Source organism: Mustela nivalis (genome assembly GCF_964662115.1).
Source record: "Mustela nivalis genome assembly, chromosome: 7".
In the NCBI taxonomy this organism is placed as follows: Eukaryota; Metazoa; Chordata; class Mammalia; order Carnivora; family Mustelidae; genus Mustela; species Mustela nivalis.
In genome coordinates, this window is record NC_139026.1 from 137,671,084 (window position 1) to 137,686,134 (window position 15,051).

The 15,051-nt window shown below is 54.1% G+C and overlaps 1 protein-coding gene across 36 annotated transcripts in view; it reads right to left on the reverse strand.

The window, feature by feature from the left end:
• The window catches only part of CELF2 (CUGBP Elav-like family member 2), an 815,373-nt gene that overhangs the window by 40,116 nt on the left and 760,206 nt on the right, over nucleotides 1-15,051 (reverse strand). For all 36 annotated transcript variants that reach the window (XM_082738883.1, XM_082738882.1, XM_082738909.1 and 33 more), the window contains 2 exons: nucleotides 13,173-13,236; nucleotides 2,512-2,646 (listed from right to left, as the gene is read on the reverse strand). In XM_082738883.1, the coding sequence (XP_082595009.1) occupies nucleotides 2,512-2,646; nucleotides 13,173-13,236 (199 nt within the window). The remainder of the gene's footprint in view (nucleotides 1-2,511; nucleotides 2,647-13,172; nucleotides 13,237-15,051) is intronic.

Genomic DNA, 15,051 nt, shown 5'->3' on the forward strand with positions numbered 1-15,051 from the left:
CTTCCCTAGCTAACCAGGTGGCCTCCTCCAGCTCCCTTCACTCTCCGCCACGGTCTGTCCAGGCTGGCCTCACAGCGCCGCGTGGCCTGGCGCACATGGGGCGCACTGAACTGCTTATCGTCTGAGATCCCCTCACCAAGTGGGACCTACCCGAGAGCAGGGAGCACGTCTGCTGTGGTCCCCCCGCCCCCCTGCACCCGGGCCAGGGCCTGGCATCAGACAGCCCCTCGGAGCGGTTACCTACCAACTCCACGGTCTACCCCGACCAGCTCGCGGCCTCTCTGCACTTGCCTTCTTAAACGGACACGTCTTCTTTTACAGAACGAAATGTTCAAATATTGGTTCTGATTCCCCAGAGCCCAGGCCCATTCCAGCCCAAATATCACAATGGGAGAGCATATTTTAATAAAGTCAAATGAACTCTCACAAGCAAACGATAGGCCACAAACCATTAGCCAAAATGTCCTCTTATGCTAATGGCCTGTCTCTGGAATGGCAGAACAATTTTCATGTCACTACAGCACTGAACATATCCAAGTTAAAGTTTTTAAGGGCTGGAGGTTCAAACTGGGGGCTACACGGCCCCCCTGCCATTTAAGGACAAGTTTTCTTTTTTTCCTCCGCCTTATTGCCAACGATGTGGTCAGTTTCTACGGTTGCTCTTGATAAAAGGAAGAGAAGATGAAGACCAGGGGTGGAAAAATTATCATCACTTCCTTTTGCCAAATACAGCTGACATGGCTTTCTCTTTATAAACACCTAATCCTCTTCATTTTTATTTAAGCAAATAAAGAGCAAACAGATTATAAATGACTTTTAGTTTTTTTTTTTTTTTTTCTCTCTCCAAGTAAAACAGAGTTAAAGATATCTGCTTCTGGTATATGACACTTAGTGCTCTTTCAATGTAGTCGCTCCATAGTCCTCATAGGCGAGATAAACATCCTTATTTAAGAAAATGCTTTTCAATCTGAATTATAAAAGAGGCAAATTAGCGAGGTCAAAATGTTTAGCTTGCTTTTAAGAAAAGTCACGACTATTTTTATAAATGGGAGTTTACGCCAAAGATGTCTATTTCTTTTCTTTCCTTTTTTTAGATTTTATTTGACAGAGAAAGATAGTGAGAAAGCAGAAGCAGGGGGAGCAGCAGACGGAGAGGCAGAAGCAGGCTCCCCACTCAGCAGGGGGCCCGAGGGCGCGGGGCTCCATCCCAGGACCCCAGGGCCATGATCAGAGCTGAAAGCAGACACTGAACCTACTGAGCCACCCAGGTGCCCTGAAGAAGTCTGTTTCTTAAACACAGTCACTGGAGAATTTACTTAAGTAACAAGTCTACGTACTGCGCAGTAGAGTTGTGACTTGATTTGCTGGGGGGTAAAAAAAAAAACAAAGAAACGGGGTGAAAGTTGATTTTTTGGAAAGACCATCGACTGCTCCAGACGAGGCCCGCGGAGAGTGATGGCACGTTTTGGAAGACATTTTACAGAACAAAGTCAACACTCCCCAGTGCTGTGGCTGGGACAGGACAGGATGTGAGGACGAGTCCCCGGGGCCTCGCCTACGTGTCCCCGAATGTGTCCCTGCAGTGGGGAAATGCGTGCAACACCCAGTGTTTCCTCACTAGGCCATGGGCTGTGGTTCCTTGGGGGGCACGGGCTCCCCGCGCAGCCCCGCTGCTTCCTGCGGCCAGAAGCCTTAAGCAAGCCGGCCTGCCGGGTGCAGCTCAAATTTTGGTTCTCCTGAAGGCCAGCCCCGTGCTCGCCTCCGGGGGCACCTCCAGCTCCCGGCAATGCTGCGGCAGAGCCAGCACAGGGCCCATGGGCTCCGCGGGGCCCCTGCCGGGCCTCGGCCTCCACGCCTGAGGTGTGCGCCGGAGCTTATCTGTCAAGGCCTAGAAGACTCCAGACGAAGAAAAGCCAGCAAGACAGTTTTTAAGACACAAATCATGGTATCCAGGCAACCACGTTACATCTGGCTCAGATGAAAAGAAAAATGGCATCTGCTTTTGAATAAGGTGACAACACTTTGAGGAGAAAGACTTTCAACTGCCTCGCCCAGAAGGCGACGGGGGCATCCCGGGCCGGTCCTCCCCAGACCGGGGGTTGTAAAAGCAAACGACGGGGGGGGGGGGGGCAGGACCCCGTCGCTGTGAAACAGAACGCCGGAACAACGTGGGATTCTGAGATGCAACAGAATGTTCTGGAAGTGCTAAGGAGCACAACAAAGACGGCCGAGCAAACAAGAGGGGGAGAGGGAGGCCCTTCCTCAAGGCCCGATGGAGTGGCGCTGGCCGGAGTGAGCGGGAGATGCCCCCAGCAAGGTGGTGGAGAGACCCTTCCAGAACACTCCCTCCTATGCCCTGGAAAACCGCATGCACTGGCCTTCACACCCCGAGTCTTTAAGAAACCTTACAGCGAGCCAGCAGCCCCGCACCCCTGAAGGCCGGGGTGCCCCCTCCAGACACAGTCCCCCCACTCCCCGCCCCGTGTCCCCAGAGGGAGGGCACCCCCTTACCGGGACTGGTGAGGGCTCCCAGGGCGCTGCTCGTGGTGGACAGAGGGTTTGCATTGGTGGTGGTGGCTGAGGTCTGGGCTGCGGCCGCCGCCGCCGCCAGCGTTGCCAGGTTCTGTAACTGCAGAGCATTCATGCCTGCGGGGGGAAGAGAGACGCCACTTTAGCAAGAGGCCTGCTTGGCCTGGCTCCAAACGCGGGGGCAGCGACAGGAGCAGGGGCCCCGGGCAGCAGACGCTGTGATGGCATGCTCTGCCCAGCTGCCTTGGTGACAGGCCGCCACCACGCTTCCCAGCGGAGCTGCCGCCCGTGCGCCCTGCTGCCTGTCCTCGCCCAGGACCGGTCCCCAAATGCCGCCTCCCAGGGCAGCAGACATCACTGGGAAGGACAGGAAGACCGTGTGTGTGCACAGGCCACCCCCTGTCAGGAAACCGTGAGTCGGGGGCCCAGTGGCTGCAGGACGGGCCGCCCGGTTAGTCCACTGGGGACATCAAAGTCAAACGCTCCTCCTGCTCGGAACCTGAATGGGCTTCCTGGCTCTGCCACTTTACCAGCTGGGGGACTCGGGAGAATTGGTTCCCCTCTGCGCTTCCTGCTCAGTGACTGGGACTGTTCTCTGCTCCTCACGGCCAAGGACAGCGCGCAGATTAAATGAGACGAAGAACGCAGATCGCCCAGCACCGGGATGGGCCCGGCGCCAACACTGCCCTTACGACTCTCACTGTCACAACCGCCACCGATGTCCTCGCTCCACACTCACTGTTAATGTGAACTCAAACGTGACCATGGTAGGAACTCACAAAACATGAATAAGAAAATGAAGGAATAAAAACGGCAATGCCCGTCCTATTTTTATTTGTAAAGTGCTTGTATTTGCATTTTTGGGTTTCAGAGAAGGACCGTGTTTAACCAGAACGGATCTCTAGCTACTGAAAATGAAGCAAAGAGCAGCAGAGAGAAGTAAAACTTTGCAGGAACACGAGGGTGGGGTCAGCTGAGATCTGGGGGTGTCACTGTCACAGGGAGGCTGCCTGACCTTGGGGAGGCCTTGGGGGTCATGCCCGTATCACCTCCCCACCTCTGTTTCTCACCCCAAGGGTCTCCGAACATTCAGTCTTTGTTCATGATTCACTTCCCACTAAAGCACATTCAAGAAGCAGGCAACAATGGTTCTCTCCCCACACAGAGGAATTTTACACAGAAAGATGCTAGTTTTAAGTAATCCGCTTAATTTTACCTTCTTCTCATGTCTCAAATCCAGGTGCTTAATACATGCCGACTGGTTTAGAGAGACTGGCCAGATCGCAGCTTCCTTCTATGTTGGGGGCGGTGGTGGAGGGAGTGGTGATGGAATATTCTAGCAACATTCCTGTGCAAGCCCCCAGCCACGGTGTGGAGCCCTCTGCCTAAGCATGGCTCAGAGCACGGCCGCGGGGCTCGCTTATCCTGCTCCCCCAGCCTGGCTGCCCCAGTCACAAGTCCTACTCAGAAAAGACTTCCTGATGTCTTTGCCGCAAAATGGCTCTTCATGTTGTTCAAAACATCACCCTGTCTTCTTCCCGGAGACATCCGGCCGCCTTGGCTTAGGAGAGAGCCAAGCACCTGATTTCAAAATCCACTTAGGGGCTGGGGAGGCGCAGACGCCGGACACGGGCAGTTGTGGAATCCTGCTAACTTCTGCGAGCCCAGGGCAGCCTCCCAGCAACCCTGTCTCCTCCGGTCAGTGCAACTGGCACCAGAGCTCACTCCCCTTCCCTCTGATCCAGGGTCAGACAGGGTCATCCTTATGAAGACGTGGGACTTGAGGAAGCGTGGTCTTATTTTTCTGGGGGTACTTGAGGCAAATGGAGGAGGCACAGACCTGGCCTCGGCACGGACCCACCTGGACGCAGTGAGGGTCTCAGCGCTCACCAGGGGCTCGAGTGCACTTCACACCTGCGTGGGCTGACGGGCCCAGGCCCTGAGTGATGCTGGGGGCAGTGCGGGACGTTCCTTCTGACCCATCAGTCCCCTCTTGGCCCTCTTGTGGCTAACGGTCCTTCTGATGCTTTAATGGCACAACCCGTGGAAGAAAACCCACGGGACCCGCCTGGCACGAGTTGATGGTAAGCAGAGCCTGTCTCCTGGTTCCGGTCCCACGGAGCTCCTCTGGCCTCCAAGACCGCTCCCCTGACCCGCCCCTGATGCGGCCTGCAGCGCGCAGAGGGGATTCCAGAACTCCAAAGAACTTAGCCCACGCTTTGGCTCAGAGACTCAGGTCCTGGGCTGAGGCCTGACAGCAGAGAGCTGGCTGCGGGCCCCTGAACCCGGGCAGTGCTCCTACCACCCCGCACAGCCTCCCTCTGAAGACCGAGTCTGCATTCAACACCCCTTCCGTGTGTGCTCTAAGTCTCTGGTCTCTGTTTCTGACTTGTGGCATTCGCCACATCTCACCTTGAGCTTATGGGTGTGTACCTTTCACCCCCGTAACTAGATACCGAGCTCCCTGAGGGCTAAGGTTTGTCTGTCCGCCTGTGCAGACAGACACAGACTCGTCGCTGTAGGCACAGCAGGCGATGGGTGAATCCGCGCAGGGCGAACGGACAGGGGCATCCAACATGAAATTCCCATGAACCACAACAAAGAGGACCACCCGCAGACCCACACAAGCTGTGGTTTTCTCCGCTGTTCGTCCTTCAGTATTTAGCACGGCTTTCCCTACGGACTGTTTTCCACAACGGTCACTAATCCAGTCTCCAAATATTTATTAGAACAATGCATCTTCCTTATCTCACCACTGGCATGGCTGGGGCCCTGCTGACAATACTCCAGTTTTCCATTCCACTGTCCTCTTCTGCTCACACTCGGGGTGTGTCACCTTCAGGGTCCCCTCGACCCTTCTTCCCACGTGTCACCACTCAGGGGACTCTGCCGTCCTAGTCCACCTTCCCCTGCCTCCACCCAGCAGGCCAGGCAGAGGGACCTCGGCTCTGGGGCACCACAGCGGGTGGGGGGCCGACTGTGCTCAACAATCACACCGCAAGGAAAGCAAAAACATGGGCCCAAGGAAGCCGCAGAGAGGGACAGTGGGAAGGACAGGTCAGCAGGAGGGCCAGCATCTGAGGGGCCTGGGGAAAAAGGAGGATTCGACGGAGAGATGCAGCGAGCAGGAGGAGCCCGCGTCCCTGCTGCTCATCTGTCTGTCCGTCCACCCACCTTCACTCCGTCATCTCTCTACCTATCTTCCCAACTCTCTCCCCGCCCAGCCCCCGACACATCTGTCCCACCGTTCAGCAGCGTCTGCCCCCCAGAAAGCAAGGAGAAGCCAGGGCCCCGAGCGGAGTCCCACTTCATCTGCTGCTGGAAGAAGGCCCCAGACTCACAGCTCCTTCTCTCTGGTCTTTGACCGGACGGGAGGAACCCGGGACAGCACTGGGCAGCTGACCGAGGCAGCCCCCACCCCCACCCCGGCAAAGGATCACGCCACTCCTCCCATTCTAGTCCTTTCGGGGTCCCGCGTGCTGACGCTGGGAGGGCCACAGCCCCGTCCCCACCGAGAAGTGCGGGCTCCGTGGGCTCCAGGCGGTAGGTGGAGGGGTGGCGGCTTCCTCGCCCACTTTCTGGAGGAGGAGCGGTTCCCAGGCCGGATCCTCCCCATCCCTGCTTTCCTTGACGACGCAGAGGCTTCCCTTCCTCCACCTGTCCTGTGTGGCAGGGGCTGGGCCGCGGGGCTCTCCCCGGCGACAAGAGCCACTGTGTCCTGGAGGCACTGCCGGCGCAGGGAGGACAGTGGCGCCGGGAAGACAGCGCGGGCCGGGCGGCTCCTCCGGCCTCACACGCGCCCTCGCCCCCGGCACCAGCGGCGCTCCCAACGGGCCCGGGGACCAAGGCACCCGCCGAGGACACAGAGCCCCGGGGAGGACCACCCTGCGGAGGTGGCGCCCCTCACAGGGGCCGGCCCGTCCCTGCCACGAAGGCCTCCCTGTGCGCCTTGGGTCCCGCTGGTTCCCTCTGCCCCGCCGCCGCCGCCTCCTCAGGGCGCTTGTGATCCACGCTCGTCTCTCAGCTCTGCTCCCAGAACATTCGGGGCAAAGGGGCGGAGGTGGGGGGGGATGGCGGGACACGGGGTTTCCCAAGCAGACGCCCGGGGCGCAGGGGCAGGGGCGCACACGGGGGTGCTGCAGCGGTGCGGCCGGGCCTGCGCGACGCCCCGGGACTGACCCGCAGCCTTCGCAGCGCTCCCCGCTCGGCTCCGGGCTCGGGTCCCAGAAGCCAGGCCGGGGCGCAGGGTCCCAGGCGGGCGCGGCGCCTGGAGGGGACCAGGAACCGCCTGCGCCTCCTTCTCCACATCGCCGAACCGCCGCGTTCATTTTGGGCTGTGACTTCCCTCCTGCCCGTCACCGACCCCCCAGTGTCCCCCTTCTCCTGTTCCCGATTCCCCGCGGCCCACATGGGCCCGGACCGCTTTCCCGTGAGCCCGGAGCGCAGGGCTGTGTCCCTCGGCTGTACTGGGGGGCGGGGGGGGGCGCCCGGGAGCTGGGGACTCCCACCCACCCAGAGGCCCGAGGCCCGGCTGGGGCGGCCGGACCCGGGGGGCAATGGGGACCCGAACGGACTGTGCCGAGGAGGGAACCCCAGGCCAGAAACGGCTGTAGCGCCCGCTCCAGACAAAAACCGATGCACAAAGGCCGAGCAAGGAAGCCCAAGGAGCCAGAGGCTCTCCCCGAGCTCCCGGGCTGAGGTGGGACCCAGGCAGGGGCCTAAGGCGGGGGGTCAGGCCCCTCTGCGGGGCTTGCTGTGGCCTGGCCGCGGGGCAGCGAGGCTCCGCTCCCCGGTACACGGCCTTCTGTCCGTTCCCACGGAGGCCCAGGGCTCGTCCTCTCGTGGGTCCCTCCAGGAAGACAGCCTCCTCTGGGGGCTGGCACACCCCCTAGGGTGTCCCCAGGCCAAGGCATCTGGACCCTTCCCTGCCAACAGCACACAAGCCAGGTGGTGGATGTTAGGTTCTTCCTGCCCCTTCCCCGGCTCCCCCAGCCCGGGCGGACATCACACACGCCCTCGGTCCTACTGAGGGCCTGGGGGGCCCACGCTGCTTCCAGAAAAGGCATCTGCCCTGAGTAGGGAAAGCAGCCCCCGGAGCTCTGTGCCTCGACCCTCTCCTGCTTCCACCACCCCAGGCTGTCCGCGGCGCTCTGGCTCTCTGACCACACGCCCTTGCGCGGTCCTCCCTGGGCCCCGGCCCCCTCCGGGCCCAGCCAACACTGGTGGCCCCGGCTGCAGGCCGCCTGGCGCTCTCTGCGGCCCCGTTTTGGTTCTTCCCTGCCGTTTTCTTGTCTCTGGGGTGTGTGAGCCACTCTGTTCCTTCCTCTCTCAGCTCTCTTCTAGGTCACCGGCCCTCTGGTCACCCTCTCCGCGGGGCCACTTGGTGATCCCCAAGGGGCACCCGAAGAGCCCGCTGCACCCGGGATCTGCTGTCTCCCCGGCAGAGCAAGCGCTTTCCACCTCACTGAGCCCTCTGCTCCGAGGGGCCCCACGCAAGCCAGGGGCGACAATCTGGGTGACTAGAAATACAAAACATCTAAATACATTTTACGAAATCCCACAGCGTGCCAAGACCAAGATGGTTAAAAAAAAAAAAAAAAATTAGGGGGAATGCAGGCATTCAACTTTTCATTCATTACTTGGGAAAAGAAAAATCCTTCTCCAGACGAAGAAATGATGTACAGAACAGATGTGCAATATGCCTACTTGAAATTTAAGATTTAAAAAAATTATTTATAAGGAGAAGGGCATGAAAATTTAATTTAATGTTCACCTTAGGTAATTTTGTGTCTTATTGTTCATAGCAATTACCATAAATCTGCATATCAATAAGCGAGAACAGATGTCAGTTGTTACAAGTGCTTGCCAATCAGGTCTGTTAAAAAGTGACAGATGGGTGGTTATGGAATGTTCTCATAAGGCCTATTAGCACATTCGCGGGAAGCGTCTGCAGCGAGAGGGTGGGAAGCTCTGCTCCAGGAAGGCCTTCTCGAATCCAGAGCCCAGCCCTCACAACCCAGGCGCCGCGGAACATGGACACCAGCTTCTGGAAACATCTCCCGTCCTGTCCTCTTGTCACAGACATTCCAGGACGGCCTTCTGTAGAGGCAGGATCCCACACCCATGTAGGAAGAGGGCGTATGTTGTTTTAAGCAAAGAACGGTGCCCTGTAAACTCTCACTGTGACTTTTAAAACTCAGGCCGGATGTTCTGGAAGAGAATCACTGCCACCATCTTGGACGACGCCAAGTGCAGCCCTTTCATCTCGTCCATCAACAGATACATTCTTTTTGGTCGTAGCTCCGTGAATCAACAGATGAACTCTTCTTCGTCAGAGCTCTGTAAATCTTTAATTTCTTTAATAACACCTCCGCATGCTGGGAAAAAACAAAACAAAACAAAGCTGCCCCAACACCAAACAGCCCGCTCTGAACACACGTGCGTCGCCTTCTAGAAGGAAGGGAAGCAGCTTTCCTGGGACTGTTGCTTCTTTCTGCGGCGTTCTGGAGAGCTCTCTGCATTACTGATCTGTGGCTTGGATTCGTGATTTGGCCCGTGAAACCGTGTGCAGGGGAAGGTCACTGCAGTCTGTGTGTCTGTGGACAGACCTCTGTACCTGCTGAGAACAGGTGCACCATGTCTGGGGTGGTCCGGAGCTCGGGGCTCGGATGTGCTGGAAATTTGGACCTGCTGCGTCCCAGCACAGTGACATGGGCAAGTGTGTTCATGACCCTCTAATCCTCGGCGGCCCCCCCGCGCCCTTGAAGCAAGACGCCTGTGCTTCCTTGAACTCTGGACGTCAGTCCGTCCAGCGGGTCTCACGGAGTTATTATCTAACATTTCCCACTTCAGTTTTTCAAGTGCAACAGAGTAACGAAGTGCAGGTTTTGTCCTTGGCATGCAGTGAGGATAAACTGTGGTAATTGCAAGGAGCGCTGTTAAAAACGAAACTGTGAAATAGGACCCTTGCTTATTGAATGCGATGCTCTTTTGAGAGGACAGTGGTTATAAAAAAAGTATTGACCGAAAAGTCACTTTTCCCTAATTCTTTTTTCAGGGAGAGAAAAAAAAAATCCAGACTCTTAGCCCAAGTTTCTGAGATTTCAGAAATTCCTGGGACAAATATCACAGTTGGGTGAGAAACGGACAAGTTTTTCTTAGAGGTTTTAAGCTGCAAAATAAAATCAGTCAAGTTTAAGGACACACAGGCAGTACAGGTGAAAGCATCTGGCTTCTACAGATTTGAGCCTGATCTAGTTTCTGCTCTTAAATTCCATATTCAGTAAAGGTTCCCTTCCATAAAATTATGAAACACATGTGAAGTTCTTTTCAGTTTGAAAGGGAAATGGTCAGTCACTTTGGGGAAACTAGCCGATGCCTCATTCCGTTTTATTGAGACCAATACTTCATGCCTTGTCGAAAATGTTTTTCCTTTTGTGGGTTTATTTTCCGCTCAAACAGAAAGTGTTTTGCTCATTCAAATGAGACATTTTTAGACTTTAGTGATAAACTTCAATTTCCCGAAGGACAGCCTATTATATATTGAGAGTTGTTCACAAAATATTATTGCTGCTTTCTGGAATGATGTTTCTCTCTCTCTAGTGGTAGTGTTCCGAGCTAGATCACTAAAGTTCGAACTTTACAAGTGGAGTATGTTTTATGCCGTAAGACATAAAAACTGCGTCTGAATCATGTAGGTTCCCATTCGAACTGGGCCCTGATCTCAAGCCCAGCATTTGAACCTCGGGTGAGATTTGGGGTAAACGGCCTCTTGGATTTCTTCCTATCGCTTTCACCGGATGCTGCGGGCCACGTGCTTGGCCACATGTTTGATCGTGAACCCACGGTTGCCGAATCCTCGGCAACCCAACCGTGAAGATGCTGTCATTAGCTCACGTAATGTTTTCTCGGCTCAGGAGCTAAGGCCAAGGTCAAATTTCTCCATTGAAAAAATAGGGCGTTTAACTTAAGCTCCCCTGGGAATGTATCCAAAATATCAATTTGTGTTTGTCAATTTATACATGTATTCAGCCATCCACTCGGAAATAGTCAGTAGCACCTCTCAGCGGAGCCAGGCCGAGCGCCTCTTGGGGCCTGATGGCTTGGGAGCGTTTGGGGAAGGTGGTGAGGAAAGAAGAAAGGGCTTTAGGGTACCCCTCCCATATTTCATGGGGTATCAGGGAAGCCTCCTTTATTTTTTAAAGATTCACTTACTTATTTTAAGAGAGAGAGAGAAGGGAAGAGTGTGAGAGCCAGCAGGGGGCGGGGCCAGAGGACAGAAGGGAATCTCAAGCAGATCCTGCGCTGAGTGCAGAGCCCAGCGAGGGGCTTGATCTCGCGACCCCGAGATCATGACCTGGGATGAAATCAAGGGTCAGATGCTCGATGGACTAAGCCATCTGGGCGTCCCAGGGAAACCTCCTTCAGAGAGGTACTTCTGTTACCATTTCACTTTGTAATGCTGGTCCGGATGACTGGCAAAGACAGGAGCGAAGTCCTACTTCGGGAGAGGACGAAAGAGCAGGAAGCCTTATAACTTGATTTTATTGGCAGAAAATATATAGAATATATAGTCCAAACCACCGTGCTTCAAATACTCAGGAGGAAGCAGCTGGATTTTCCCTAGGAATGAAGAAACCACCTTTCTGGAAATCACCGAGCAGATGGAGCCCTGACATTGACATCCTTGATACTCGGAGTGTTCAAGGTGATGGTAGATAATGGACCACTCAGCATGTGATTTCACAGCCTGTGCAGTCTTAGTGTGCTGAATTTTATATGTTGAAGGTTCAAGAAAGGGATATTCTGGAAGGCCCAGAGTGCTTACAGACTGCCTTTAAATTAGCCATCTGCTCCATGGACCTTCTAAGGTGACTCCTGGATAGCTTTAGTTTTTAAATGAGCGCACAGAGCATGTAAATGCCACCATCCTGACCTGTGGCTGGCGAGTCCGAGGAGCCAGGGCACTGAAAAACGACAGGGCGCTCTGTCCACCGGGGAAGACACGCTCGGCTGTCGCCTCAGGACCCCGTGACCTCTGCATAATTTAACTGGGAGTGGGAGAGCCGGAGGCTTCCTCTAAGGAAAGATCCTAATTTCGGATCTGGGTGGGTCCATACCATTAGAGGGGAAAATAAAGGTTGTATTGGTTGAAAATATGACAAATCTTCATATTTCCTGTAGAGCCATAATCGGGAGATTTTCCCTTGAAAACACAGAGCACTCCCTGAGTATTTTTCACTTTTGTCTCTCCAATTCCCTTTGCAGAACTAAACGTTAACCATTTGCTGTGATCCTTAGATCCAAGGCAAGCCTCCAAAACCGTATTCATAAATATATTGCTGAAGGACTGAACTGCTTACCATTTTAACATGTTTTTCCCCCTAGTAAACTGAGAGCAGTATTACAATAAAACACGTTGGCATTGTCATGAGACTTAAAGCCCAATGAATAATTCTGCATTTTTTTTTTTTTAACTGTAGACCAACATATCCTGTCAGACAACAGGTTCCCCTTAGTCTGTGGGGCCACGGGGGAGGGCTGGGCTGGTGATCACGGAGCACACGTGAGGAGGAAGTCCTTCCAGATACATTCAAAGTGAAACAATCAAACAAAACCAAGAATAGTTATTTAGGGAAAAAAAAAAAAAGAAATGAGAAAAAAGGTGTTTTCACAGTGACAGGGAAAAAAAAAATCTGGCTTCTATTCTATACCTTCAAGGTTTCATTTCATTGAGTCAGGGTGTCCTTTGTTAAAAACAAATGGCGCTTGATTCTAACATGCCAAAATTCTGTTCTTCTCCTGCCCTCACTTCCCGCATCTTTCTGGAACCAAATAAGGGAAGTGCTCCCTCGCTGGCCCTCAGGGCAGGTGGACGGCACCTGTGTTCTGACAGACAGTGCGGGCCACCTTCTCGAGCCCTGCGGAAGTTAGGGTCAGAGCCCAGAAGGTGACGCCTTAGGAGTGACTTTTCACTAATCATCGCACCTGGGTTACTACTGACGCAGCTCATTCTACAAAGAAATCCTTCATGAGCCAGCTTTCAAATCCAGCCCCGCTTTGATTTTCTCAAGAACAAAGATAATACTTGTGCATAAAAGCTTCTCGTGCACAGTTCTGTCAACCGAGGGTACCAAAGTTTAAAAAAAAAAAAGAAAAGAAATGCACCCTGTTAATTGTCTACGGCTATCAGGGGACTGCAAACTGTATCAAAGATAGGCCTGCAATCTTGGCTCTCATTACGGAGGTCAGAATATTTATTGACTGCTTCTTATTAAAATTTCAGCAGCCCGTCAATCATTCTGGCTGCCCTGGATAGAAGCAATCTTGTTGGAAATTCCCCAGCAATCAATCCCATCAAAAAACAAAAATAGCAAAATAGGAAACAACTCTGGAGGTTACGACAGGCTTCGCAGCCCCTTGCCCCCCACCTCCCCGCCCTGGCTGGAGAGGTCTGAGGTGGAGGGCAGCTCCCCAGCCCCGGACTCTGACGGTAACACGGGAGTCCGAAGGCCCACAGGGCTGCTCGTCGCTCTCCTGCTCTCTGTTCCCTCTTTCTTCCCTGCTCGTCTTCTTAGCCCTCGGAAGCCACCCAAGTCCAGCCAACAGCACGGTCCAAAGCAAAGACACGCGTCACGACTTACCAGCCATCTGCTGAATGCCACTGAACGCACCCAGGTTGCTGGAGGAGGTGGCTTGCTGTAGAAGCTGCAAAGGGAGGGAGAAGCGGACCGTCAGACCAAAGTGCACACGGGACGAGGAAGCTTCTGGAAGGGTTAGGGGGGAGCTGTCCAGCTCCCTGTGCGTTTATACAGTCGCTTGCTGCTTCCTATTCATGGGCTATAAATCCATATTCACGTCTAATCTCTATTAAGAAGCACAGACACTGGGGAAACTCAGTACCACTGCTGCCTTAAAACCATCCATTTGGTCTTTTTAACGACAGGTGTTACGTCCATTGAAACTAATGCGGCGTGACTGAGGTGGGCTCCCTGTAGCCTGGTGGTCGCCGCGGCTCAGCTCCGTCAACCGAGGCCCATCCCTCGGTCTAACAGCTCAGCGGCCTTCGTCCTCCATAGGGAGCGCCTGGCTTCACGGACTCTTGGGACAAGAGAGACATCACCAGATAACTACTCTCTCTCACACGCACACACGCACCTGTGCACGGCTGCCCAGGGACACCTGGGACCACCTGAAGCTGGTCTTCACTGGCGGGGGGAGGGGGGTCGGGGACATATGACTGGCCAGAATTTAGAAGTGTCTGGTGTGAGGTACAATGACACTGGGCGTGACAGGTAGGTCAGCTGCTTTTCAAAACACAAGATCCCTGCGTTGGCATCTTTCCCTGGTGCACTCGAAAATACATCTCACCCCCCCGAGTCAGCGGGCACCCCAAGATAAAGGCCTGTGCCTACTGTCCTCAAGTGCTCCTTTACTGGTCCAATTCAGCTGAATTAGAGTCTAACTTGGGGGCCGTACTGTTGACCTAGATTTTTTTTTTTTTAAAGATTTTATTTATTTATTTGACAGAGAGAGATCACAAGTAGGCAAAGAGGCAGGTAGAGAGAGAGGAGGAAGCAGGCTCCCTGCTGAGCAGAGAGCCTGATGCGGGACTCGATCCCAGGACCCTGAGATCCTGACCTGAGCCGAAGGCAGCGGCTTAACCCACTGAGCCACCCAGGCGCCCTGACCTAAATTTTTTGATACCTGCTTTTTGGGAAGGTAGATCAAGACAGACATCGCCGTACAGAGCGGCGAGCATCTAGTTATCCTCGCTCCGAAGTCCTCAGACACTGGGAGGCCCAGGTTCACCAGACTTGTTATTGAGAAATGTGATGATACTACGTGCTCAGGAGGACACGACCGATTTGTGATTTTACAAATAGCTTTGAGAATTTGTTTGGAGCATGGCAGAGCCACACAGAGAGTCCCTCCTCTGGGTCAGGGCGGCAGGAGACTAGCAAGCGAAGTCTACAGCTGGGCAGGACTCAGCAATGGGCTCCATCCAGGGGCCGAGAAGCACCAAGTGGAACAGAATCCAGTGGCCGATCTGGCCCGAGTCTCGGTTACCATGATGGTAAGGGGGTCAGCAGGGACAGGTACTAGAGGAACATCTGTGATGTTTACTCATCCCTTTGACTTGCTGAAATGCGCTGCCGAGGGTTACACACAGACTCAGACACACACACAGGGAGAAGTTAGGGATTAACTCTTTGCATGGACAGAAATTCCTTATTTTGATTTGATTTCATGGGTTTCCCGTTCTCTGGTGGTTATAAGCCCTTACTCTCTTTCCTACCAGGTATGTTTAAAAATTAAAGCGAGGTAAAATTAAATTAGCTTTGAAGCTGTTTTGAGGAATTAATAATACCTACTGAGGTATGTGGAAGTATGTAGGGTGGCCTTGAACTATATCACCCAGGATTCTGTCCACGGATGGCCATTCTCTGGTGGGCCAGAGTCAAAAACCCTTCATCCCACAAGCAGGGGATGCCTAGAAGGCCAAGGGCTCTTCCGACGAAA